At 53.2% G+C, this 27972-nt stretch overlaps 2 protein-coding genes and 1 long non-coding RNA gene across 3 annotated transcripts in view; 2 read left to right on the top strand and 1 right to left on the bottom strand.

Moving 5' to 3' along the window:
• The first annotated feature begins 6896 nt into the window (after positions 1 to 6896).
• On the top strand, positions 6897 to 18788 carry IP6K3 (inositol hexakisphosphate kinase 3). The gene is made up of 5 exons (XM_003986028.6): positions 6897 to 7356; positions 13687 to 13900; positions 15046 to 15221; positions 16223 to 16398; positions 18321 to 18788. The coding sequence occupies exons 1-5, from the start codon at positions 6897 to 6899 to the stop codon at positions 18786 to 18788; spliced, it is 1494 nt and encodes a 497-aa protein (XP_003986077.2).
• LOC109499628 lies at positions 10741 to 27764 on the bottom strand. The gene is made up of 4 exons (XR_002157003.2): positions 27489 to 27764; positions 24493 to 24544; positions 16106 to 20138; positions 10741 to 11176 (listed from the first exon to the last, which is right to left on the bottom strand). It is a non-coding gene; the product is annotated as an uncharacterized LOC109499628 (long non-coding RNA).
• The window catches only part of UQCC2 (ubiquinol-cytochrome c reductase complex assembly factor 2), a 14063-nt gene continuing 13439 nt past the window's right edge, over positions 27349 to 27972 (top strand). The window contains exon 1 of the mRNA XM_003986027.6: positions 27349 to 27536. Coding sequence (XP_003986076.1) covers positions 27399 to 27536 — 138 coding nt within the window. The 5' untranslated portion in view covers positions 27349 to 27398. The remainder of the gene's footprint in view (positions 27537 to 27972) is intronic.

Here is a 27972-nt window from a genome sequence, read left to right as displayed (position 1 = left end):
TCAAAGGCCTCTTATGTAAGGCAGGTGGCTGCTGATCGTAGTACTTAAGAGAAAGGTGGGGAGAGGCGGCAAAGGGGGCCAGAGGTTGGGAAACGTGCAGGTCTGGGTGGTGAGCAGTATCCAAGATCCTGGACGCAGCTTCAAGGGGGTGAGGTCCTGAGGGGGTGCAGGGAGTTGGAAGATGCTGTGCAGCCATTACTAGTCAGGCGCAAGGTGGCCGAGGCCCCGTGGTGCTGTCACGAGGTCAAGATGTGTCAGGAGTTGGGGAGGGAGAAGCCTCCCAGCCTCTGCCTCTCCCAGAGCAGGCCTTCCAGGGGCACTTGGATTCTTGAGTCATCTTTGGCCCATGCGTCTCCCGCCCTGACAGCAAGCTCAGAACATTGCTGCTGCTGCTAAGGACATTTGTCAGTGGCTGAAGGGCTTCTAAACTAATAATCGCTGTATTAAAATCGCATTTGGTCCTCAAACTGGAGGAACATTGGGAGATTTTAAATGTTAAGAGAAAAGGAAAGAGAGAAAAAAAAAAACCTTCTCTCAAAGGATGAAATCAGCCCCGAAATAAGTCTGTGTGACTGGGGAATATGAAGCATTGCTCTGTGGTTCTGGGTGTCAAGCCTTCCCTGGGGAACAGAGGCTCTGCAAAGCCACATACTTCAGCCACGGCTGGGAAGGTGACGTGTGAAGTCCCCCAGTGTTCGGTATTGATCCCATCGGGTGGGGGACCACGCAGACGGGGGGCACACACCATCCTACAGCCCTTGAGTCATTTTTAGAATGGATTTTAAAACACGACTTTTTTTTCCCCAGAAAATAATCTTGTGCTTTCCCGGCTTGGATGGCCCCGGATGATACACAACCCTCTGCCACATGAGAAACTCCAAAATCCTCCTGCCCATTACGACCTAAGCAGTTTTAAATGGTTTTCGGGTCCTCTCATCTCTAATAGATTAAAAAAATGCTCCCTTGGGCATCGCAAAGACATTGAATGGTACTTGTACCAAACCTCTGGCTCCGAGAGACCTGTGAAATGTACGGCAGAGCTTCAGAGGCGAGAGGGCACCCATAAACCATGCTGGTTTTGAGTCTGCAGCCTGACACATCTCATACTGCGGTCTGCTTTTGACAAAAGCTGTTTCGTAATTATCTCCTACCCTGAACGCTCCCCCATCAGACTTATGGGGATGCGGTCTGGAAGGCTTCCACACCCCACGGTCTCAAGCAGCCCCCTCCTCCCTGGCCTGAGCAGGAGCCAGATGGGCACCTCCAGTGCGTGTGGCCAGGCCCTCTCCGTGCCCCCTCTAGGCCAGTGACTAGAGCAGTTCGGAGGGCATTGAGCAGGCCGGGCTTACCGCCACTCAGAGCCCTTCCTCTGGTCTCCTGGCTGGTCCTGGCTCTTCCCTATTGCTCCCTGCACATCCCCTTCCTGAGACTTACCACCACTCAGAGCCCCTCCTCAACCTCCCCCCCAGCCCAGCCGGCATCTCTCCCCATCTCAGACCCCATCCTGGACCTGTGACGCCACCCCTCCTCAGCCGACAGCAGTATCCCTCCCAACCTTTTCAACCAGGGCTCCATCTCAACATAATTTGTTCCCTACGAGTCCCCCTGCGATACTCATTATACTTTTAGTATCCGTTGATTGAGAAAATGGATGCTGATAAAAACTACTAGGAACTCAGTAATGCCTTTAAATGAATTTGTCTTTTGGTAATCACCAAAGTGTTTATATACATTTGAGAAGTTATCGTGCTCCAAGGGTATTACTGTTCCGGCCGGAAGACGATGCTGGATGGTGGTGTGGCTTGGGGAAGGTCTAGACTGGCCCCACAGGAGGCCCACAGGAGGGGGCCTTCACCCTCGGCACTGCGAATCCACACCGCTGAGCGCCCCGTCGGACCCCGTCCACCAGCAGCACACTGCCCAGCCGGGTGCAAGCTCCTGGGAAGGCCCCCATTTCTGGCCACTAAGGCACACAGCGTGGAGAGGGCCTCGGACAGGACCCTGACCCTCAGGCCTTTAGAACTGACAGGCCCCCTATGGCTGAATCCCACCTAGAGTACTCGCTAGCTCTGGGCTGTGAGGAAGCTCTTTAACGTCTCAGACCCTCAGTTTCTCCACCTGAAAATGACTCTCTTCAGAAACAGAGATGGGATGATAAAGCCAGTGATTCGCAGGAGTAGCTACCATCATATAGGATATATTTGTGCAGTGAAGTATCTGAGGGCCCAATTCAAGTGAGGTGGCTTTCCATTTCCAGGCTCCATGCTGGGGATTGGGCCGTGAGTGGGTCCGTTAGTCAGGATGCACCAGGCTGTGCTGTATAACAAACTACCCCCAAATCTCAGGGGCCTACTAGAGCACAGATGTACTTCTCTATTAGGCTGCGTATCCAACATGCAGAGTCACTCAGAGAGTGACCGTGCTTCCGAGATGACCAGGGCCAGCGTGGAACTGCTTACCGCTCCCACCAGAAGTGACGTATGTCACTCCCGTTCCCGTTGTGTTGGTGGAGGCAAATCACGTGGCTGTACTTACCTCCAAAGGGCAAGGGAAGTACAATCATCCCACATTCCCACAGGAAAGACCGGACTCTTTGTGAACAGCGCTGACAATGCCCGCAGTCAGCCAGCTTGTTTCCAGGTATAAGGAACTGACAGGCTTTCATGAGATATAGTTCAGGACTAATTTAGTCCAAGTTTGCACTGGTACAAGTTTGATTTGTGGTTTCGCCTGCCATCTTCCTCTAAAATGGCAGTGGCAAGCTTGAAAAGAGGCCTATCTTCTGTAATTTTTAACGAACTTGGGTTTTGTATGTAGGGAGAGATTACACACACACAGACTCTCAGGAAATAAAACGTGCCAACTGGTAGTGATGAGCCATGAGGCACTCATCCACCTCAGCTTGATGGTGGACTCTGTCACTGTCCCTGGCATCACTTGTATTGTCATCTGTCTCCATTCTGGAATCCAAATACAACTGCAGGCCCTGCTGTCCATGACCTCCCCCCCCCCCCCACCTCAGCCCAGGGAGTGTCCTGCAACCCTACAGCAGGCTGACTCAGGACCCTTGGGGCTGCACTGACACAGGCATTTAACAACCAGCTGGATGGGGGGCCCATCAGAGAATTTAGCCCTTGAGTCTCCTGGAGTGAGCCCAGAGTTATTTCATTCAGGACATAACCCAGTGACAGGGGAGGAGGACACAGGGACCTGGGGCCATTTGTCCACCACTCCGGGGGGGAGGGGGCTTTAAGCTGAGCTCTTCTGGCTGTGGGCATCTGACCCTCTTCCCTCCCTCGGTCTCTCCTCCTCCCTCCCCAAGGAACACAAGGGCAGGATGCTGGGTGAGGGGGGCAGCTGTGGGCCTCTGGGGGCAGGCGTGGGCTGGAGAGAGCGACACTTGTCTCCCTTTGACGCACTAGAGAGAGCCCAGCGTTCTCAGCAAGTGTGTCAGAGGGGTGTAAGGTCCTGTCTCAGGCGGCGCCTCACCTGCCTTCCCAGCACCCAAGCTGAGTCAGTCCCGAGAACAACCCACGCAGTGACAAGCCTCGAGTGGTGGAGACGCTTGGGGAGAGGACTCCACAAAGGAATGCTGTGCATTTTGTCATCTGAGCATCGTGACAAGCTATGGCAGTGGGCGGGAAACCAAGACTCAGACGAACGTTACCGGTTCGTCCTAGGGGCCTCAGCAAGCTAGTGGGAATGCCTGGTACAGATGTGGGCTCTGGACTCCTTGCCCAGTGCTCTGAGGAAACAGAATAGGGCCCAGAGGCACTGATCGAAGGCCAAGGCCCACGCCAATGACAGACGTGCCTGCATGTGGCAAAAGGAAGGTCTGGGTTGAGAAAGATGAGTCAACTTGAATTACTTATTTGGGACTTTTGAGGGAGGATGGGGAAGAACGGAGGTCTTCCCTCGCTCATTCCCACAGAGCAGGAGGCTGCACGCAAAGACAGTGACATCCTGAGTTTCCTTGGGAATGGAAGGTCGGCATCAGTGTCAAGGGGAAGCCACAGCGTGCCTCCCTGAGCAGCACAAAGCCCACCTGCCCAGCTCAGGCAGGTGCTCTGGTGTGGATGCCACTGCCCTCCAGCCTCCCTCTGCCCCTTCGCACCAACCTGTGTCAGAACCCCAGATCATACTGTACTATGCTATCACCTCCTCTACACCCTGAGGAGACCCTCGAGAGGAAGGATCTCCATTGCCCTATCTGTTGAGTCTAGATTTTTTTTAACTTTTTTTTTTTTAAATAATCTCTATGCCTTACATGGGGCTCAAACTCATGACCCCAAGATCAAGAGTCACATGCTCTACCAACTGAGCCAGCCGGGTGCCCCAAGTCTAGATTTTTTTTTAAAGTACAGGCTGACTACCCATCAGACTCCCCATCACTACGACCCACCCTAAGTTTGCACTGCTGTGACATGGGTTGTCTCAGAGACCCAGGGTCTTCCTGGCTCGCTCTGCGCTCTCTGAGAAAGTTCAGCCAGGGCTCCTGAGAACATCTGGGAATGCCAGTGCTTCTCGGGTCTTGTTGACATCCTTAGCCAGAAAGTACCTCAAGCCCCAGCTCTATAAGTAGACCTCCCTGGACCCCTCATGATGGTTTTTGCAGAGGTACGGAGCCCACCCACCACTAGGACAAGCACTTACTTCACCAGGTTGGAGGAGGAAGGCTAGGGGTGGTCAGGAAAGGAGAGACCAAGCCTGGGGGACAAGAAAACCTGGGTTCCGTCCTAGCACAGCCAGTGACTTGCGGGCGACTTTGGCCAAGTCCCAGCCTCCTTGGGGCTCAGTTTCCTGACTGTCAAAGTGGATCCACAGCAGCCCTCAGCATCCCTGCAGCATGGCGGGTAAATGCGCTATGGGGCTAAGGTGTCTGGGTTCAAATCCCTGCCCCGTCCTTAACGGCGTCGTGCACATAGGCAAGTTACTTAACCTCTCTGTGCCCCATTTTCCCCATCCGTGAAACAGACTGCTAACACTACCTCATAGGGTAGTTGTGAAGCTTAACTGGGTTGATCTATATAACAGAGACCTGGCACACAGAAAGCACTCTGGGTTTATCACCATTTATTGTTATTTCCTCCCCACACCACCACGGCAGGGTGACACCGATGTCCTTAGAGCTCCTTAGGGAGACAGGAGCGTGGGGAAGAAGGGCGGTGGGCCGCCCAGCGCGGCTGCCTGAGATACCAGCTGGACCTGTCAGTGCTTGCTCAGCAAGCCCAGGCCTGGTTGGTGGTCCTGGGCCACTTTGGTTTTTCTCTTCTTTCTTCCTTCTTGCCTTCACCAAATTTGCAAGCAGAGTTGGGTTTGCCAAACAATTGTGCTATCTTGCCATATACCAACTGATCCCCGAGCCAATTTCTGATCTGCCTCTGCATCTAGATGCCTCCTACCACCTTCCCAGCTTGTGGACCAGGCTCCAAATGGGGCTCTGTCTGTGCCGTCTTAGAGCAGACGGGATTAAGGCCTAGGCTGTTGTGTCAGCTCGGCCCCTTGCCATCGGGCCTCAGCCCCCACCCCCACAACACACACACCTGTTGCCTGGCCCCGCAGCCCTAACCTCCCCAGTCACGCTCCAGCCACGCAGGCAGCTCTCAGAAGCTTCACCCTGCATCCAGCAAAGCAAAGGCACATACCAGACAAAACGCCTCACCCTTCCTAAAGGGGCACTCTGTGGCCTGAAAGACAGTAGCCAACGTGAAAGAGGCCCTTGTAGGGCTGTGGGGCGTATAAATGGGCTGGGCCGAGGCTTTCACTGTCACCTGGTGCCAGAGGTCTAGGTGGGTGGCGGGGGTGTCTCTGGGCTGGGGTCCTGAACAAATTGATAGGTACTCTGTGCATGCAGCCAGCTGGCCGTGCCCATGGTCTGGACTGAAGGTCATTTAGAATGTTAATCATGTCCAGTCCTGCCTAGCTCGGTGGCATCCGCGGCCAGGAGTCCAGCGGAGAAGAGAATTAATAACTCGGTGGTGATGGGCACCCCTGTGAGAATGTCCTCTCACACAGGACAGGACGTATGTGGCCAGAAGAGCCTCCCCTCACAGTGTCTCCTTGGCACTCTCCTGAGACAAAGTCACGAAGTCTTTGGGGGCTGCATTTCCAGCCCAGAGTTCCAGCAAGCCCACCCTTCAGGAGGGAAAGGGAACAGCAGGTAACAGAGGACGAGGCCCAGAGACAGGCGGCCCCCACTTTGCTCCTGTCTCGCTCCTGGTCCGCACCAGAGCCCAGGTAGGGCATTTCACGCCTCGCTTCCCTCACGTGCAAAGCGGCAGTGAGAAAGGCTCCCTTTCTTACAACCCAGAGCTGTTGGGAAAATACGACCGCCACAGCAATAATGCTAGAAATAATAATGATAAATCACATTTATTGAGTAGTTAACTCTGGGCCTTCAGCTAACCTTTTCATGGGCTTTATCTCAATTTTGTCCTAAGTCCATGAGGAAGGTATCCTTACTATTTCTTTCTATAGATGGGGAAAGTGGGGCCCAGAGAGGTTTGGTAACTTCTCAAGGTCACACAGCAATTATGTGGTGGAGCCATGATGCAGACGGATGTGCACAGCTGGGCCGTACAAAACTGAAGCTTTCCTGTACCCCCTAAGCCCATCCATGCAAGAGGCCGAGTGCCCCAACAGCGGGGACTCTGCTCTATTCTTGGGCCTGGAACGGACGTTCCCAAAGGCAGGCAGGAACCATGACAGGAGCCAAGACAATCTCTGCATTCTGGAAGCCTACAGTTGTGTGTATTATTTGATTTTTTTTTAATTGTTTCAGTATTTAAATTCAAAAGGCACAGAACAGTATTTACAGAAGTCTACCTCTCATCCTGGCTCCCTGGAGGCAATCACTGTTACCAGTTTCTTGCAACAGATTATTCTGGAAGTGATTGATGTCTCTTTACAGTCTTGTTCAACTACCAGTGGGTCGTGGCTGGGAACCGTGGGTCCTTCTGCTTCCCCCAGCACACCGTCTCCCTCACGTCATTTCTACCTTCCTCCTCTGCTCTCAGGGGTCCCCTCCCAGGCTCACAGAGAGACAGCTGTGCCCTGACGGTGGCGAAGGCCAAAAAGGAGAAAGCTGCGGAACCCTGACAGCCCGCCTCCTGTCCAGGAGCCGCTACCCCTACCCCAGGCCTTCCTCCTGTGGATACATGGTTGTGCAGGACAGCACGGATGCCGGGGATGCCAGAGTGGGCGTGCAGCTAGAGCCCTTCCTGCACCAGGTCGGGGGGCACCTGAGCGTGATGAAGTATGATGAGCACACTGTGTGCAAGCCCCTCGTCTCCCGGGAGCAGAGGTTCTACGAATCCCTGCCTCTGGCCATGAAGCGGTTCACTCCTCAGTACAAAGGTGAGTGTCCAGACACGGCTCTGTGCCTGCCACACTGGGGGAGGCCTAGCCGCGTGCGCCCGCCATTTCCTCGTGCCGGGTGGTGTGTGTAAGAGTTGCCACGGAGACACGCCCCCCTCCCACAGCCCGGTTGGCCTTCACTGTCCTAGTTTCTCCGAACCCTTCAAGCCTCTGGGCCTGGAGTCTAATGCCGTTTGGCAACCCTACAAATTAGCGCAAGCCACCAGACTTCGAGGAATTGAGAACGGAATAAAATGATACCCCAGCCCCACCCTGCTCTGCTAGGGTATCCGGTCTGTGCTTCAGGAGTGCCATGGCTGGGTCCCGTGACCAGGGCTGGGAAAGACAGGACGGGCTGAGGCCTCCTTCACCTCTGGAGGCCCAGGCGGGTGAGAGGAGCCTCAGGCCTGGGTCAGGGCATGAGGGAGCTGGGACCTGACAGGGTTAGAAAACCAGAATTCCTGCCCTCAGGGCCATGGGTTGCCTTTGAGGTTTAGCTGGGGAAACTGGGTACAGAGCAGTGTATGTTCTAGATCCGAGCACAAGGTGGGTTCTGGGGAGTGAAGGCGGCGGGGTGGGGAGGGCTGCCGTCTGTGGGACTCCAGGCAGGGGCACTCTTGGCAGCCGGCCAGCATCCATGGGGCAGGCTTTTTGTGCACACCCAGCCTTCAGTAAATGCAGTTCACAGGGCTCTGCCAGCCTCCAGCCCCTCAATGGGATGAGTGCCCAAAAATCTCTTTTAAAGGTGTTTAGATGTTGTGACTGCAAGCTTCTGCCCTCATTATCTAAGCATCTGTAGTAAAAGTGATGATAATCTCCAAATAAGTCAGTCAAAAATTCACTTGCATTTCAGTGATGAAGATACTTGGGAAGGATGGAGCCTATCTATATGGGTGTTTCTCAGAGTGTGACCTGGGATTGACCAACTTTACCAGAATTGCTGGTGTGTGGGTTACAATGCAGATTCCCAGGCTCCATTCCAGACCTGTGAACCAGAACCCCTGGGGTCAGGGTCCAGGAATGTGTATTTAGCGTGTTCCAGACTGAGACTGACTGATAGGGGGTCAATGAGCCCTAGGCATTGCTTCAGCCCCAGCCTGCCAAGACCTTCTGAGAGTCTGAGACAAGACCCACGAGCATCATACGCTAAGAGACGGGGGCGGACGGGTGGTGTGCAGCCTGTGTGGGCCTCCCCTGAGGCCTCTGGGGCCGTAGGCCGGTGTTGCCCATCAGTTGTGGGTCACTGCCCATCTTGTCAGAGCACCCACTGGAATGAATGTCTGTCCTTTTGCAACTAAACTCAACCTAGCAAAGCGGTGGCAGGATCTTGCGTGGGGTGGCCTCCTGCCCACAGCATTTCACGCTTGTTGGACACAGCTCTGAAGCTGAGACAGACTGCCAGGACGGCCACAGGCAAGGCAGGAAAGTGAAGGAGGCTGGTTGGTCTGCAGGACCCCATCCTGATGCTCTGCCTGTGTCCCAAGTGTCTACACGTGCCCATTCCTCTGGGCAGGAGAACAATGGCACCACTCTCAGGCACCCTCAGGCACTGGTCTACTGTCCAGACCCCTACTCCACCCTGCCTCCCAGTTCTAGTTGGGCCCATCCTCAGTACTGCCTGCCTTAGGGCCCTGCTGACTTGATAGATTAATTTCAGCCAAGGCATCACAGCTACACGTATCAATGGCCATAGAGCATGCTTCAGTCTCTGCCTTCCCCTAGGAGATGCTGTTTCCACACAAGTCAGGAGGGGACTGGGTCAGGGAAACACATGACACCCTCTGGCGAGACCACACAGCCCTGCTGAAGGTGAGGCAGAGCTTCCACACTGGGGCGACACCCAAACATGAGGTTTCAATGATGCAGAAACACGGATTCACTCAACAGCCAGAACACAATCCATGAGGTGCCACGGGCCAGGCACCACCTAAGGAAACACACATCTAGGGAGACACAAGAGAAAGGCGCCGAACCAGGACCCTCACACTCTCAGATGCCTGGAACAGGTTGCTGAGGTCAGGTTTTAGATGGGAAACAGTCCCTACAAGGGCCCTCGGGCTGCGCGGGCTTCTTGTTTCACCGGAGAAGAAAAGTGGTGTCAGCTTGGTGTTCACTCAGTAGTTTCCACGTGTTAACTCAATCCTCACGACAACCTTCTGACAGAGCTACTATTATTATCCCCGTTTCACAGGTGAGGAAACTGAGGTACAGAGAGGTGACATGACTTGCCTCAGGCCACACAGCCAGTGAGAGGCAGAGCCAGGATTCAAAGCTCCGAGGTCTGGCTCCCAAGCGTAGGCTCTCGGGCACCCAGGCCCGCTCCACCAGCACGGTCACCCAAGAGATGGGCTCCTCACATGCCAGTGCTCAGGGGCTCATCGAGCCCAACAAAGGAGGGGATGTGACTTGCCCTGATCCGCTCAGCTAGTGACCTTAGATCAGGGAGGCTTGAAGGCCCACAAGGCTGCCACAGGGGGGTCTCCCTTTTTCTCCCCCATGGGAATGGCCCCAGAGAGAGGGGTTGTTTCTCTAGTGGCCACTGCAATGCCATGGAGCACACCCTCTCCCTTCTCACTGCCCCGTGCTGTGGTGGCATCAGGGAGTGTTAGGCAGGGATATCACTCCCAAAGGTAGCCTCCCCATGCCAGGAGCTTGCCTCGACCTCCTGCTGGGCTCCTTGGCCATGACATCTTAGGGGCTGCATCCCTCTGCCTCCCAGTGTACCTGTCAGCTTTGAGTGAGCAAGGACGTACTTCTAGGTCCAGCTGGTTGACGGATGAGCCAGATTCATATTACAGACACCGGCAAATAAATGCTCTCACGAGCTTAAAAATAAATGCATGACAGTATATTCATGGAGGCTGGGGAAGCTGCTTGGCCAAACCGAAATTGCTGAGATGCTCCGGGCATGGCGGTTGGGCCGTAAGCACTCTTGTCTGCCCAGCTGGCAGGGCTGCAGGTTGAGGTGCTTGGGGAGGGCTGGTGAGCAGGCAGGCAGGGCTCCCCTGGCCAGGCAGAGGCGGCAGAGTGCCGGGAGCCCATGGCCCTCTGAGGCCTAGTTCCCACGGACACACAAGGCAAGCTGGAAAGCCAGGCCGGGCCCAACATGATTCTTGACTACAAACCAATCCAGGCCCTGAGGAGTCTGGATTCCATTGACACGCTGCTTCAGTAAAGAGCTGGCATGTTGAGACGGCCAGGCGGCTATCTGCTATGGGTCTCAGGCTTCAGAAGGAAGGTCTGGGCTGAGCTGCAGAGTGATGTGGGAGATGGAGGGAAGGCAGACAGATGGAGACACAGAGCCAGAGGCGTGCAGGAAGCTGGAGCAAGAAGGCACAGACCTGGAGTCTGGCTGTGTAGCTCTGACAACATGAGAAATAGAAATGCCTTTTGGATTTTATTGGTTTTGGGTTCTCTGCACCTCTGCTCGCCTCCATTTATTTAGACACTCAGATCTGATGAGACCAGACAAGAGCTGGAGCCTACGGAAGCGGATGAAGGTCACATTTCTTGTCCTTCCAGGGAAGCCTCCCGGGGTTGAGGCTCCCCGAGACAGCGGTTTCTTGCAGGCTTGGCACCATAGTCCCACAGATGGGAGAGGCCAGACGGTGAGCTGAACTTTACAAGTCCCCAAAGGGCCCTGCCCTTGGCTGGCACACCATCCAGGGCTCCCCCAGGCAGCCAGGAGACTCCAAGCTCCCCAAGGACAAGCACCAAGGCCGGTGCTCTCCTTTCTCCACTGTGGAGTGGTGGCTCTGGGGCCTGGTGCCGGTTTCTAGGTCAGTCCTCCTCCCCAGATCATGCACAGAGACCCTCCTGCCTGAGAAAACAGGAATGGAAATGTAAACACCATGTCCTCAGGCTTCTCGGCACTCCCAACCCTCTGTACTGATGACCCTCTCACACACTGGTGGCCTCATGGCTTCTCTGTCTGTTCCCACGGAACAGAATGGCCAAAACAAATGTGATAGGGACACAGCAGGAGTGTCCCTCGTCTACACACAAGTAAACACAGCATGATGACACCGGAGTCTCCCGATGAAAGTCCTTGGCTCCGTGGTACAGCTTGTTCCTTCTTCCGTATCCGCACCTGGTGTGGCCTTCTCAGAGCTCCACTGCTCACAAACTATATGACCTCGGGCAAGTTATTCCAGCTCTCTGGGTCTCGGTGACCACAGGCAAGCACCTTACAGGCTAACTGTCGCTCAGTGGAAACAAAGCAAAAGCACGCAATGCTGGCACCTGGCAGAGATTATCACTACGGTAGCTCTTGCCCTGACCTGCATCAGCCCTTGTTCTCACGAGCGGCACAGCTCAGGCAGGCTCCACCGAGAGATGCGTGCCAGTGTGCAGGTAAACTACAAAATGCCAGGTTCAGGTACAGTATTACTAGTAGCATCATCACTAGTTCACAGGACTCAGGGGCCTGAGAGATGCTGGGGCAGAGCAGAATTTTTTTAAAGGAACTGGAAAAAAACTGCATGTCACTGTCAGGCTGCAAAATTAGGGCACTGGGAATCTGAGATGACAGGACTGGCCCAGAGAGACCGCTGAGCCAGACGCAGATGGCCCTGAAGAGCGACTTGCTGAATTATAGAGCAGCCCTGAAAATGAGCGTCCGCCCTGACCAGCCCGGGCAGGGACGCGAGCAGGGAAATCAGCTGCCTTGAGTGCTGGTTCAGCAGAAATTACCACTTGTGCTGAGAAAGTGACCAAGTGGTCGGGGGAGGAAATGAATACCTGAGAGGACATGACCACATGCAACCCACCTTCTCTCAGTCAGAGTCCCAGCAGAAAATGAGCGGTGTGTTTAAAGGGGTTTAAATGAAGAGAATTTTTAGAGGGACTGCTTGTAGAAGGGCATGCAGGATTAAGGGAACAACTGGGGGTGACGAGGCACCCAGGGACCAGCACCACTGCAAGGCTGTGACCATCCCTAGACCTGAAGGGCCGAAGTCAGGGAGTGGTGTCACTGACCCAGCAAGAGGAAGGCCACAGAGGGACAGGATGACGCTGCAGCAGGGAGGGCGCCGCTGGGATGAGTACCTCGACCTCTCTCCCGCCCCGCCCCATCTCCTGCCAGTGCCAATGTCCTCCGCTGGCCAAACCCATGGGAAACGGGGCGGGGGAGGGGGGCAAGGAAGCCACTGGTGCACCCCACAGGGTCAGCCTCTGAGGCACAAGGCAGGTTGGAGACAGGTGGAGAGAAGCTTGGTGGGAGGAGGAGCAAACTGAATACTCATGGCATCAGCTACAGAGGAACAGGGAACTAAGAACTCCAGAGATCCAGTCCTCACAAAACCATTCACATGGCTGTCTCCTGCCACCACCGAGAATAGGGTTCCACCTCCACCAGAACTCTGGCGAGGCTGAGCACCCACTGATACTGAGCCCCACGGAGAAAGACCTGGGCTGTGCCCTCTGAGCAAGAAATCCAAAAGGGGGTGCCCACAGAGGCATTGACATACACGCCAGAGCTAACTGCCTGACCTGGCCGACGACGTCGTGGAGGGGAAGCCCAATTAGCACATTTGTTCACTGGGTCTCCTCACCCTCTTCACTCTCATAAGCAGCGACTGGAGCAGGCTGTCGTGCCTTGATTACAAACACCGATGGTCAGGAGGTACCATAGCTGGAGAAATCCCACCAGTCCTCTGTTTTATATCAAAGAACCATGTTCTATCAATAATAGTCATGTGCTATGTGTCTAACTGAAGGAAATGGTAAGCATCAGTGTTAAAGCCAGAGACGGGGCGGGGACAGGGTATAAATGAAGGCAACAGAGAAGCAGAGCCCCCAGAAGGCTGAGGCTAGCTTCCTGGCAGGAGCTGGTCAGACATAGATTAAAGGAAGGGAGAGCAAGGATGATGAAGGAGGCAAAGGGGAGGCACGGAATGGGCCCCAACTTCCCGCAAAGCCACTCTGGGAGAGGGGGCCCTCTTTGCAGAGGACCGGCTCTGATGACCCAAACTTGGGCCCCTCTGGAAGAGCGGTATTGTCACTGGGAAGGTGCCACTGTGCACAGAGAACCAGAAGGCGAGAACAAAATGTACAGGACCGGCTTTGCGAGCATGAAAGGACAGAGAGATGCAATAAAGCAGAGGCTGTGCCCAGATCAGCCCAAGGCTATTTTTTTGCAAGCTCCATGGCCCTGGGCTCATTCTGGAACAGTCCCCATAGCTCTTCCTTGAGAGGAGAGTTAGGGAAGCGGAGAGGTCGATCAGTGCCATTAGAACTACAATTCAAAAGGATGTCACCCCTTGTCACGCGTCCACCAGGTAAATTCCATCTGGTTTTCCCCTCCTCTCCCTCCCCCTGTGTGCTCTGCAGGCACCATCACGGTGCATCTCCGAAAAGACAGCCGAGGCCATCTCAGCCTGGTAGCGAACCCACTGAAGGAGAACCGGGGGCCCTTCAAGGTCTCCACGGAGTCGGCGGCAGTGGCAATATGGCAGACTCTCCAGCAGACCACCAGCGGCAGCGGTGGCGCCCACACCCTCGCCCAGTGGCAGCACACTCAGCTGGCACACTCACTCAAGAAGAGGTGAGGGCCACTTGGCAGGATGACAGAAACTCACTGGGGATCAGCACCGCTCCCACCTGGGCCAAGCCTAGCAGCTCCCCAGTGGGGCCAAGAAAGTGAGAAGTTCAGATGAAGGCTCCATCTAGAAACACCAATGTGACCAAAGAAACGAAAGGACTTCCGTTCATGCCATTTTAGAGGGAGGACTCCGATGCCTTTCTCTCAGCAGCTGCCGCACATGCAGAGTCCTGCACAGAGCAGGCATTTAGTACACGCTTGTTTAATTACATACCTGTTTCACTGAGACCATGAAGTGTCTCCGGTGGGGGGAGGGGGTGGAATGCAAAGACCCAGAACAGTTGACACGAAGGAAAAGTGGCTAATGGCAGTCAGAAATCACCTTTCCTTAAGGGCCAGGAAGGGACGAGGAGAGAGATCAACACAGCCACCCTGCGGGACCTAGGAGACGCAGGCAGCTCAGGGCACTCGAGGTCCTGGAGAGGTCTCCAAAACCTCTGATACTGTTAGCTGACCTTTCTCAGATGGAAAGCACCCCTGGGGACTTATAAACCATTTACGGGGAAACAAAAGGGAGCTAATACAATGAAAATACCTCCCTTCCCCAAGGAGCACAGCGGATGTAATTAAGCCTCTTGGCTCAGCATCAGGAAGCGGGTACACATTATCTCCGTTTCACAGATGGGGAAGCCAAGGTGCACAGGACAGGAGAGAGGGTGGACCAAGGATCCCTGATTCCCACCCCTGTTGGCATTTTGAGGTCTCGAGGAAATAACAACACGGCACACAAACAGCCTAAACCCCGAGACTTCTGATTCCAGGCAGGGTCGCCGCCCCCGTGCTATGTTGCCTCAATAGTGTGAGAGTAATCCAGATCACTTACAAGTGTACTGAAACCACCACAGCCCTCTGATGAGGTGACACGCTCTAATGAATTATTCTGGGGTTTAGAGGGACCCCCTGCCAGGGCGGCAAGGTGGCCTGATCTGGTGCCCAGGGCCTGAATGCGGCAGGAGGGACTCTCCGAGGCCCCGCAGGCTTCCTGGAGAGTAGCCAGAGACAGTGCACTTCAGCGTCCAGCCCAGGAGAGCCCAGTCACAGGGACAGGCACCGGTGCCCTGACTGTCGTGCGCTTCCCTCGCCCACAGCTCAGCCACGTCACTCCTGAGGTCAGAGTTCCATCTCAACGCCCACGTGTCCTCGCTGGTGGAAGATGCTAACGGAAACCAGGCCGAGAGGAGGAGCTTTAACCCGTGGGGTCTGCAGTGCCACCTGGCCCACCTGACCCGCCTGTGCACTGAGTACCCGGAGAACCAGCTGCATCGTATCCTTGCCCGCACTCCCTGCCCCCTAGTGGGGTGGGGGTGGGGATTAAGAACAGCCATGCCAACGACGGAGGTGGGAGGCCAGGGGAGGGGTGGGTGGAGAGACAGAGACTGACACGTGAGGGAGACTTTGAGGCACAAGCCCTCAAGCCTAGGACCTAGAAGAAATCTCATCTCTCCAAAAAAAAATCAGAGCGGATGGGGAAGTCAGACTGGGATCTGGTCAGGCCGCTGCCTCTGCCACCCAGAGAAGCAAGGACAGGCTGGGCCAGGGGTCTCTGGGGGCAGACAGGAATGATGACTGCCACGCCGGGTGGGGGTGGCACACCCCATCCCCTCTTCTATCCCTCCAAATCCTCCCTGCAGATGTCTTCCTGCAGAGCTGATGGCATGAGGGGGTGTGGCTCCCCCCTTAGGGAAGTGCCCCTAAGTGGACTCTTAGAGGAGTCACTCCCCCCTCATCCTCAGGCTGCCATGTTCTCAGCGAGCACATTTAGGCTTGCAATGCCCCTTTGTCAGCGCCGGGCTCCTTCCTGCAAACGAGTGACTGGTTTCACAGTGTTTACTAAGACACATCTGCAACCCTAATCCCTAAGAAGCTTTTGCAGGATAATTACTCCGCTGAAATTAATATTCCTGCAACTCATCTCCAAAGCTAACATCAACCCACTTCTCCCAAAAGGTATTGGCCCATTCAGTGACTTGAGGTTTTAGCCTTATGATTTTCTGCCATAAAATGTAAATTGGGCATGGCCTGCCAGGGATTTCACGCCCGCATTTAAATTTCAACCTCAGAGCAAAAAGGAAAAGGAAAAGCAGCTCACAGGCTCATAAACTCCCCCTAAGTAAATGGACTTATTAAAGCAGCCTGCAAAGCTAATACCTTGAATTCTTAAGAGGGACGCCGGACTTGTCTGTAAGGAGAGAAGGGAGAGAAGGACTGGCACTCAGGGTGGGGGCCTTCACGTCCTCGGAGCCTTCCTGAACTTGGCGTGACCAGGGTTTCTGTTGCTGGAAAACGTCGTGTCACAGTACAAGTACCCCTGTATCCTTGACCTGAAGATGGGGACCCGGCAGCACGGGGACGATGTGTCCGAGGAGAAGAAGGCCCGTCACATGAGGAAGTGTGCTCAGAGCACGTCAGCCTGCCTGGGCGTCCGCATCTGCGGCATGCAGGTAGGTGGCAGAGGGCCCGCTGGACGGCGGGGCGTCCTGGCACGTCCACTGTGGGGCAAGGGTGTCTCCCAACTGCCACCACTGCCCACGGAGCCCTTCGCTTGGGAAGCAACCCAGGAGGCAGTCGGGCACAGCCCTTCCGCCCCGGAAATGCATATCCCGGTCTGTGACACACCGGGATTTTTTTTTTAAGAGACCCTTTCAGGATAGTGGTGTCAAAAATCCACCATTTTTTAAACTCGGTCTCAGGGTCTCTGGCAGCTGAACTTCCCGGCAGCCACGTGGGTCCTGCCCATAGTGAGAGCAGACCTTTGACCGCAGCGTGTGAGCAGGGGCTGAGGAAAGAGCTGAAAAGGAGCCTCTCCGCTCACTCGCTCACTCGGCACACTCCGCTTCCTCAATTACTTGAATGATAAAGTCGAACCTCTCCTTCTCAGGGGCTGTTGAGGCACTCTGCTCTTTGAATTCTTATTAGCCATTCCTTCTTCCTCCTCCACCTTTTCTGCTTTTCGCTGCCTGTTCTGGTTAGTGAAGTGGGAAGGTGGTAACCTGTTCAGCGGAGGCAAAGGAACGGTTAATTTTTTTATTGCCCAGACTCTACCCTGTTTTTTGCAGCTCTGATGTGGCTTGTGGCAGAGGGGCTGCAGAACGGGAAGAAATAAACTTTCCCCACGCGTTCACTCTTACAGTCTATCTCCTCAAAGCAAAACCAGACACCGATTTGACGGTACACGTTCAAGCTTTCCTTAATTGAAACTGCCACCCCTTGAAGCTGGAAGTTGAGTCTATAAATTTGTTGCACAGATGTCCCTTGGGAGGCTTGGAACGCAGTCCTCAGGAGAATGCAGTGTGATGATTTGGGGTGTAAATGGAATCTCTCTCTGGACCTCAAATCTTCTGAAATTGATCTGATTTATTTAGACAGTGACACCCGTCGTGTATTTATGACGGCTAATTTAGCAGCCGATCTCCAGCCCTCCAAAGCAAGTCTATCATATCTTTCTGATTTTTTTCCACACTGGTAGAAACATATCACATAATCTGAAGGCAGGAAAGACCTGAGAAACTGTCTTGGCCAGGTATGGGCTGCCCTTCCCAGGTGAGCCAGGGAAAGGTGTGCCAAGTCATGGCCATGCCAGCCACTGGCCTCGGTACAGCCTCTGCCATCTGAATGAAATGGGAGTGGTTGCCACTGTCCCCCCATCAGCATCTCCTCCATCTGCTCCCTTCCTGTGGCCAAGACATGACAGGGGAGGGGAGAGGAGCTGGTGCCAAGGAGGACCCACCAGCCCCACAGAGCTGCTGTGAACTGCCCCCCACCCACCCAGTCCAGGCTCCCCTCAGCTGCACTGGCTGATCCATACCTGATCGAGCCCATCTTTTTATCTTTTTCTCTTCAGTCACCCTGCCCTACCCCAAGAGCTCTGACTGTTTCCTTAGAATCTGCAGAGAAAGGACTTTATAAACTTCATTGGGGAAAATTGAATCTAGTTGGCTTTCCAAGGCCATTGGCTGTGATTTCAGATTCCTGCTAAAGCTTACTAGCTTGGGTTTGCTAATATTTGAATTGAAGAGGGCCAGAAGCCAGGGTTTAAATCATGATTTGGAGGATGACATTGGAAATTCACAAGAAAGGCAATCCAAAGCTTTTCCTCATGGGTGGAGGGTCACCTCTGTGGGGTGAAGGATCTTTACACCTTGGATTCCTATTAAAGGCCTGCACAGAAAGCATTTTAAAATGTGAAAGTTCCACTGGTGCTTGATGAAAGATCATCCTTCCATTCATTTCAGCCACTCTTGCCCTGCATCTCCCGGAAATCTGTTTATATATCACGTTAGCTTGTAACACTGCAACCATAGCAGGGACAATATTTTTTTTAAGTTGGCAATTCTTCACATTTTCTTTCTCTTTTTATTGGAAGGTTTATCAAATTGATAAGAAGCACTTTCTCTGCAAAGACAAGTATTATGGAAGAAAACTCTCTGTTGAGGGGTTCAGACAAGCCCTCCATCAGTTCCTGCATGATGGAACCCGCCTCCGGACAGAGCTCCTGGAACCCATCCAGCGCCAGCTTCGGGCCCTCCTCTCGGTCATTCGGAACCAGAGCTCGTACCGGTTCTACTCCAGCTCTCTCCTCATCATCTACGATGGGCAGGCGCTGCCAGAAAGGACCTCAGAGGGCCTGCATCCTCCGGAGGCTCCGCAGCCGGACCACGGCAGCTCTTCTGGAAGCCTCTCCAAAGTTGACATCCGGATGATCGACTTTGCTCACACAACATACAAAGGCTCCTGGAATGAGCATACCACTTATGATGGACCAGATCCAGGCTATATTTTTGGCCTGGAAAACCTCATCCAGATCCTGCAGGATATTCAAGAGGGAGAATGAGGCTTGTTGTGCCTATCCAGATTTTTCTGGAGCACAGATATCAAAAGGGACCTATTGGCAGCCGGGGTACTCTAGACACTGTTAGAGGTCTTTGTAATCATTATATCCATGTTTGAAAGCCATACGTGGCATATTAATGGCTGCTAAAGAAACCAGCTCTGGAGATAATTCCATGTACTCTGGCATCTTATGCTAATGCTGGTCGTCAGAGGCTGGACACGCAGTGTGAAATGGCACCATTTTAGAGTATACTGGAAGGCTGCAGCTTGAGTGAGAAGCCAGCATTACAGTGAGATTCTGGAGAATTCGCATTTAAAAATGCTTTTTGTTGTCATGCCGAAGTCTTGGCAAGCTGTGAGGCAAAAAACTCTACTTGAAGAAGACTCGAAGAGGGAGTTCATGAGTGTATGGCTTGTCTGCTCGCATGGGCTGCCCACTCCAAGGGCAGATACAACATTATAATGAATGACTGTCTCTTACCTTCTTAAGAGGCATTCTCTGTGGGGCAGGAAGAAGTGGGACAGATCTGCCCATCTCACCACCTTCCTGCCCAGGGTCTGAATGGACAAGGTCAATCCAGATACAGCCCAGGCAAATCAAGACCCCAGGTTCTCCACTGTTTCCCGTGGAGATAAGGGTCTCTTTCTAGACTTCCGGGTACCTATTGGAAGTGATGACTCTGCCAGAATCTGGCCCCAAAATGGCTCTAACCATGAAATGCAGCTTCCAGGTGGGGGTGGATTGCACAAAAGAATGAGCCACTGATGTTACATTACACTCCCCGCTTTCTATTTATTTATTTGGGGGTGGGGTGGGGGAGTCAGAAGAGAGAAGCCTGGAGGGCCAAAGAAACCAGGCGCAATGTTTACAAGACTGGTGGACAAGTGTAAATACGGAACAAAGAGCAAACAGTTCTAATTAATTCCTTCTTCTGCAGTGTGGAAACCTATTACAATGCCCTTGAGTCGAGCACTAAGATACGTTACCCAATTAGGGAAATAAATTTGTTAATAAAATTGCTGAGGTCACCAGTGATTATTTGGTGCGCCTTATTACCCTTTCTGTTTGTTTATTCTGATCATCACAGTGCACAAAAGTTCCAATTTATGGCTGACTAGAGTATACAGCAAGAACAGTTCACCGATTTCCTGCAATCCTTTGGGGATCCGTGGGTGGGAAATGGTGGCTAATACAATATTTCCATGCATCTACAAGGCAGGTAGCAGGCCTGGGAAGTAGGTGGTCCTTTTATCTGAACTTTAGACAATGCAGAGTTAAATAATTTCTGTATTCTCGTGGCTAATTACCATCAACTTTCCAAAATCCACATTTAGAGAAGGAAAGAGTGGCCTGGATAAAAAAACAAAAACATTGTTTAATTTTAGGATACGTTATATAGATTTCAAAGCAAGTTAACTTCCCTAATTAGGTTTGGCTGAGGTAACGATGTGTTAACTTGCATGCTTTGCACCCATGGTGGGAGAACTGAGTCCAAGTATGTTGGGTGGCAAAAGGAAGTCAGCCGAAAACTAAATATTTGCTAATGACAAAATGGAGCCCTAAATGCTGCTTTTTCTAGGCCACTTCCTTGCTTGAAAATCTGGTTCACCAAGTCCAAAGCTCCCTGCCTTCGCTTCTGATTCCTGCCCCCGTTCTCAGCCCTGGGTCCTGTGGGACCTGCCTGAGGATGAGGGGGATGATCAGCTAGAATACAAGTCTTTTAGGGCTGGCCACCCATGTGACTAACTGTGCTGCCATCGCTGCGCTCGCTCCTGCCCACGTGACCCTTCTTCCCTTTAGTCACTCCTTTATCTGACAGTACCCTTCATATGAGGACTTCTTCCTCCTCCACCAATCACTCAAGCCCCAGCCCAAATCCCCACCTGCCCCTGAAGATGTCACCAACAAAAGTGCAGTGTGTCGCAAGGGGCAAAGTTGGCTAGTGGTTTTAGACTGTGCGTCCTAGACCACTGGGCTCACGGGGGTCGCTGCTGTCTGAAACGTATATGACGCTTTGCTGACCCAGCTGAATGAGTCAACCCAAGCACCGTAAACCCGGACAGAAGAAGAACAGAGAGGCACGGAAAGTAGAGAAGATGGCGGCCATGTATGTATTTGATCTCCAATGGGAGTTTACTTTAAAATGGCAAGAGGGGTGAGGGAGCCCTGAATATCTAGTAACCAGCAAGGGTACACCGACCTGAGAAGCTCTCCCCTGTCCATCTTTTTTGCTAAGCACTGGGGAAGATCCAGCTCTTGGGAGCATAGATTCTAGTTGAGGGGGCAAGAATAAGGCACATGAACTGACGACAAACCGCATAAGACAGTACCCAATGATACAGAGGATTCATCTGTGTGGTGCAGATGATCAATCCTAAGAGTTGAAGAGGTCGGCTGACAGACAACACACATCATAGAAACTGTCGGAGGAGGTGAGACTTCATCTGGGCGCTCAAGGGTGACAAGAACAGGGAAGGGGTTGGCTGAGTGGAGGCAAGGAAAAGTCCAGCATGCTCACGAGTCTGCCAAACCATCCAGAATGGGGATTTTGTGGTTGGGAGTAGTACAATGAAGAGTAGAGAAGTGGAGTGAGCCCAGATGGTAGAGACACTGAAAATCTGGCTGAGTAGCTCATTCCTTTGTGATTTCATTAATCTGTCCTTCCTTCCTTCCATTCATCCATCCAACAAATACTTTCTGAGTGCCTGGTACATACAGCACAGTGCCAGGGCCGATGTAGAAAACAAGGAAGTGTGAGGATCATGTCGTTATCCTTAAGAACCTTATGACTTCATAAGAAAGTGAAGCCTCTCATATGAAAATACCATGGCGGCTTCGACAAGGCATGGGAGCCGTTTGCTCAGCCATACAGAGTGCTACCCAGGAGAGGAGAGGCAGTTAGGGTTCACTGCCATGTGGGGTGATCATGGAGGTGTTTGAGCCGTGCCTTGAAAGGGAGGCAAGTCTGAGAGGTGATTAAGAAGGCAGGTATTATCGATGAGCGTGGGAATAGGAATCGAGGGTTTTGCTCAGGGAACAGCAGCCAAGGGTGTGGGCCATAGGGGCTGATGTGAAGAGGTACCAAGAGAGATAAAGACAGACCTGGAGAAAGCCCAGCACTTGAGGACTGAGAAGGACCTCCCAACCTTCCACCTCTATTGCTCCCTCTTGGCAGGAAGCCCAGAAGGGCCTCCTGGCTGGCTTCCCTTTCCCGGCGCTGGGGAGCGCTCTTCTCCCTTGAACTGAGAAACATACAGTGATTAGTCAGGGTGGGTTAACCGTTATAACAAACGCTCCCCAATAACAGGAGCTTCATGTTACAATCAGGTTTGGTCAGCAGAGAGCCTCCGCTCCACACAGTCATCCAGGGACCTTTCATCTTGTGACACAACCACCTTCAATCAGCCTCAAGGACTAAGAGTGAGACAGCACAGAGAAGGCACGCACACATTCTGTAGGCAAGAACCAGCCAAGCACGGGCCCTGCCCAGATGCCAGCAGGCTGAGATGTAGTTTGTGTGCCTGAAAACGGGTTTGATGAGACCCCGGTCAGTCTCTATTATAACCTCCAGGATCCTCGTGTCAAATTGATACCTGGTTTAAGGAGGGAGAAAGAAAGACACAAAGAGCACATAAGGGGGCACAGGGGGCAACAGGGGCCTGGCAGTGCCAGAGCTGCGGGCCTTGAGCAGATCCTTCCCCTGGCCATGTCCTCATACAGTGAGGGTGAGCCCAGAGCGCTGGTGGACCTGGTTCACGTCTCCCTACCTCAGCTGCCTCATCTGCCCCCAGGAGTTCTCACTGGGTCCTCGAGACAGGTGATGCAGAGGAATAACCTTCTCCTGACCTCCCCACCAAGGGGGGACAAGGGCAGCCTGGGAGCCAGTCACCCAGCCCTGCCTCCTCCCTCTGTCGTCGCGGTGTGATTGAAGAGGAAGCGACAGAGTGTTATTACAGCTTTTCCATGACGCAATGTCATCAGGAAGCCCTGGGCCTCTGGACAGCACCCTGGCAGTTCCATCGCTCTTCCCAGCTGCCTAGAGCCTTGTAGCCCATGCTGGAAAGCGCAGGAAGCGGTCTAATAAAACAAATGGCCAGGCAAGGCCACTCATCAGCAGCTCTTCAAAATGATCTAAACTTCTGACTTTTGATTTAAATCTGCATCCACTGTGGCCAAAAACAGAAAACAGAAGATGAGGGAAGGAACTGAAATGAAGGCGTGGGTGCCAAGAACTGGAGGGGAGGGAGGGAGGGAGGGGGAAGCAGCTCTGGGACAATACCAAGTTGAGCACCAGCCAGGCTGGGCTGACTTGTGGCCAGGTTGGGTCCTTTTCATTAGGCATCGCTCAGAACTTCCCTCTTCTGTTCCTAGGCTGCCCTGGAAAGGGACAGGAAATTTGAGGGCTAATCTGAATCCAGAAATCGATCTGCTCCTGATTTGCCCTTCACCCTTCTCCCTCAGACCTCTCAAGAGAAGAATCTTACAGGGGCGTCAGGTGGGGCCTGGAAGGCCAGGGGACCCGGGCCTGTACTCTAATGCCGTCTGTTCTCTTCAGATCGTTTACTGAGAGATGACTGTACCGCCAGGGCCTGCTGTCGAATAGTGACTAGTGTTTTGCGGGGGCCAAGAGTGGCAGGGCCACTCCTTGAACTGGGGGCCAGGGAGGACCTCTCTGAGGTGACATCCACTAGAGCAGAGTGAAGGGAGGGAGGCAGGGCCCAGGGCAGAGGACAGACGTCTCCACAGAGCAGAGGGGCTCTAGGTATGCTGGGCTGTGATTTAGGACCCCACCGAGGCCTACCCCAGCACACCTCAAACACCCGCCGATCTTGGTAAACAGCTCACCTCCGGAAAAGGGCCGCAATCTACTGCCAGCCCGACCCTCCCCGGGCTCACCTCTATGCAGGGGCATTAAGTGACTAACTTCTCCCAGGCAAATCCAGACCCACTTTTGGTGGTAACATATCTGCATATTGCAGCCAATCATTTTCTCTGGTTGAATAAGTTGAAGGAAGAAAAATCAGGCGATCGTGCCCCACAATACAGCTAAGTATTTAATTCGTTTTTAATGTTTACATTATTAACACCGGCATTACAAAACGATATTTTTACTTTCAAGCGATTTGAATCTGCAATTCGGTGTCTCAATTACTGGGATCATTATAACCTGAAAAACTGAAGCAACGCTCGCTCCCTCCTCTCCTCCCCCTGTGGTGCCGGTTTCTATAAGGAGCAACCGGGACTCCATGGAGCCCAAATACCCATTCCAAATGGATCAGGAGGCACAGCCCTGGTAGAGGTTTTCAAGAAGCCAGGGGAGGTCGCATTCGGTGTGGAGTGAGTGACAGCCGGCAGGTGGGTGTTAAAATGGTCATCAACTCTCCGAGGACTGGCACTAACCAAGTCACATTCCAGGCGGTTGCCTATTAATGTGTCCAGAATGGCGCTGGGTGACTGACAAGCCAATGAGCTCAGACTCTGGCTCCAGCCACCCACAGGCATGAGAAGGTGGAGGGCACAGGTAAAACAAGACTGGAGAGGACCCGAGCCCCTCGGGAGACTACAGTGTGTCCTGAACCACACCACACATGCAGTTCACGGTAACACTGCAGAGAGGCCGGAAGGGGCATCCTGATGGAGGGGGTGAGAGCGGGGGCTCTGGAAGCCACTCAGCTGGGGTACAAGTCCAGGTTTTGCCACTTACCGGCTAGTGACCTTGGCAAGTCCTCATCCTCTCTGTACCTCAGTCTCCACCTCTGTAAAATGGGGACAATGGTGGTACTTCTGAGCGCCATTATGAGGACAAAATAGCCAGTATTGTGTAAGGCGTTTGCTGTGTGCCTGACACACAGCAAATACTCAGTGAGTGTTACTTTATCACTTTAATTCCCATTTTTTAAAGAACTGAAGCTCAGAGAGATTAAATAACCCACCCAAGGTTGGCTGCTCCAAAGACCTCTGCTGCTCCTGTGCCTGGAAGCCACTCCTGCCCCTCGTGTGACGCTGGTCTCTCTCAAATACAGGCTCCTCCAGACCACCCAGACCCCACCCCTGCCCCAGTCGCTGTGGACCCAGCACCCTGCCTCGAATCTCTCCCTAGCACTTACTGTATATGAAATTATCTTGTTCCTTTATTAAATGACTTAACACATTTAAAAGCACTATTTTCATCGTTATAGGACATGTGTTCGGTTTGTTGCCCATCTCGTCTGACTTAAATGTAAAACCCACAGATCCGGAGGGGAGAATGGAGGGAGGCGGAAGCAGCTTTGGGACGATACCAAGCTGAGCGTCAGCCAGGCCGTGCCCTTGCCCGTCTTGTGCACCATGGGGAAGGAACTCAGGACTGGCTTCATGGCTGTGTGAGCTGTGCAGTCACACAGGGCCCTGCGCTCCGAAGAGCCCCACACTTGGTTTAATGCTCTGCTGTTATGGTCTTACAATTCTTAATAATATTTTAACAAGGAACTTTACATTTTCATTTGGCAACGGTCCCCCACAAATCGTGTAGACAGTCCTGAATGAATGAATGAATGAATGAATGAACAAGCCCACATTCCAACCCAGGTCTATAAGACTCCGAGGCCTCACTACTGAACCAAGTCCAACAAGATTCCAGTGGGGGTAAGAGAGGTGGGCAGAGCAGTCTGAACCAGGGGCAACCACAGCCTGCCTAGAAGACATTGTGATGGGGAAGGGAGAGCCTTAGAAGCAGACATTGGTTTGAGTTTCCTAGATGTCTAGTTGTTCTCAATCTCTCATTCCACTTGCGCCTCAAGTGGGGTGAAAACCATTTAATGCCACCTAATGCTACTCTTCCTCTCACTGAACGAAACTGTCAGCCAGACATGTGCTCTTCGAAGCCACAGCTGTGGTCAGGCCTCAGGCAGAATGACAAGGCCTCTGGGCACCCAGCACAGCCCTAGGCGCCTGGAACTTGACAGTAAACAGATACAATCCTCGACCTTTTAGGCCTGGGGTCGGCCATCAAAACTCTGTGGCTATAAATACAGCTGATGATGAGAGCAGGGAGGTACTGTTGGACCGGGAACGAGGTGAGGGTGCCCCTGAAAGCCTCATTTTTCCACTCCTCCTGAGCTCTTCTAACCTCAGGTAGGCACCCCCTGAACTCACTTACCTCAAGTGAGCATTGCACACCCCAGGTCCCCAGTGGTCCTCGTTCAATAGGTCTTTACTCTTAAGGCCTTCAGAACAGTTCAAAGCTGATCCTTGCTAAAATCATTCATTGATCTTTCCTCAAATTAAACCCCTCCCTCCTCTTCTCTCTCCCATTTCTGCCCCAGGCCTGGCTCTTACTGCTCACGTCCCTCCATTCCCACTTATCCAAATTCTAACCATCCTTCAAGGTCCAGCCCAAATGCCATCTCCTTCAGAAGCCATCTCCGATCTTTCTCCCCTCACTCCCCCGAACAGCTAGAAGTAGTATTTTTCTTTCTCCAAACTCCCCAGCATCCTCTAACATTTCAAGTAAGGCCCTCGTGACTTTGAACTTTGGGTTGTGTATTCACTACTCCACATTCTACTCCTTGAAGGCAAGAGTCTCCTGGGTTCACCTTTACAAAGTGGGCAGGTAAGAAGAAAGAGGTTCGGAGAAGCTGAGTGTTGTAAGCAGAGGATGGTCTTGGCTAAATGCCAGGACAGTGAAGCTACAGAGCAGGGCTGAGGATTTCTTAAGGAAACTGGTGGGGTTATCTTGGGAAGAAAAATGATGGGCGCACCTGGGTTGCTCAGTCGGTTGAGTGACCGACTGACTTGATTTTTCAGCTCAGGTCATGATCCCAGGGTCCATGGATGGAGCCCCTTGTCGGCTCGGCGCTGAGCATAAAGCCTGCTTGGGATTCACTTTCTCTCTCCCTCTCTCCCTCTCCTCTGCTCACGCTCTCTCTTAAAGAAAAAAAGAAAAGGAAAGGAAAAAATGATGACATTCCACATGATGTTGCAGCTGGAGATGTAAAAGAGAAGACTGGGTAAAACAAGTTTCCGAGGCTGAATCAACCCAGCTGACTTCACTCAAGCTGGGAAATCTGTGCCTCCCATGGAAAAGTGCCTGGTGTGGGCAGGGGGGCGCTATGAAGGGATACTAATATGGCTGGGAGAGAGGAACAAAAGCTAAGGAGCAGTACCAAGTGGTAGTGACAGGTACAGGGGCTGTGAGAAGAGAGAAGGGGAGACGAACAACTTGTGCCTGCTACATGATTAAATTCAAACACATCTTCATCGAATAACAACCCGTATTTACATGCAAATGTATTCGTTTATGCAAATTAGCAGAGGTCTCAGAGGAAGTTTTTTAGTCTGGCTCTTGTGCAGTCATTGAAAAAGAGAAGCAAACCTGTCCCTGGGGTACTCCGCGTCTGACTTGCCCCTGGGAGCTGGGCCGGCTCCAGGAGGAGGAAGGCTGAATTAGCTCCGCGAGCAGAGACAAGAGAGCAGCGCCCCCATCCGGAGAGCGCCAGGGCGCCCGCGAAGTCGCGCATGCTCGTTCCTCCCACCCACCCTATCTCCTCGGGAAGCCGGAGAGCCTAAGTGCGCAAGCGCCACCGGCCGCTCCGACTCCTCCCATGAGGGCGGGGACAAGCGGGGCCCAAAATGGCGGCCAGCCGCTACCGGCGCTTCCTTAAGCTCTGTGAGGAATGGCCAGTGGACGAGACCAAACGGGGCCGGGACTTGGGCGCTTACCTGCGGCAGCGGGTGGCACAGGCCTTTCGGGAGGGAGAGAACACCCAGGTGACCGGACTGTGGGGTCCTCCTGCAGCGGGGAGGCGGTTGGGGCGATGGGAGGAAAGGACGAGGCAGGGACGGGGCCAACGAGCGGCTTGCCGAGGTGTTCACGCATGCGCGCGCCTTCCCACCCCGGTCGCACGTGCGCGCGGACCCTCCTGTACCCCCGGGAACTGCAGAGAGCGACGACCCAGCCTTTTATTCAATGCTCTCATCTGGCTGCACTTTGGAGTGACTGAAGAAAGCTTTTTAAAAATCTAGATGCTCAGGACCATCCTGAATCAGAACCACTGGGAGTGGGGCCTTGGCCTCAGTATTTTTTAAAGTTCTCCAGATGATTCAAGGTGCAGCCAGGGTTGAGACACACAGCAGCAGTCGTAGACAGTGACAGTCGCAGGCTTATAGCTCCCCCGACACGGTGCTGGTACCTCGCAGTGCTGTG

This window comes from Felis catus, chromosome B2 (assembly GCF_018350175.1).
Source record: "Felis catus isolate Fca126 chromosome B2, F.catus_Fca126_mat1.0, whole genome shotgun sequence".
Classification (NCBI taxonomy): domain Eukaryota; kingdom Metazoa; phylum Chordata; class Mammalia; order Carnivora; family Felidae; genus Felis; species Felis catus.
This window is presented reverse-complemented; position numbering and strand designations above follow the sequence as displayed.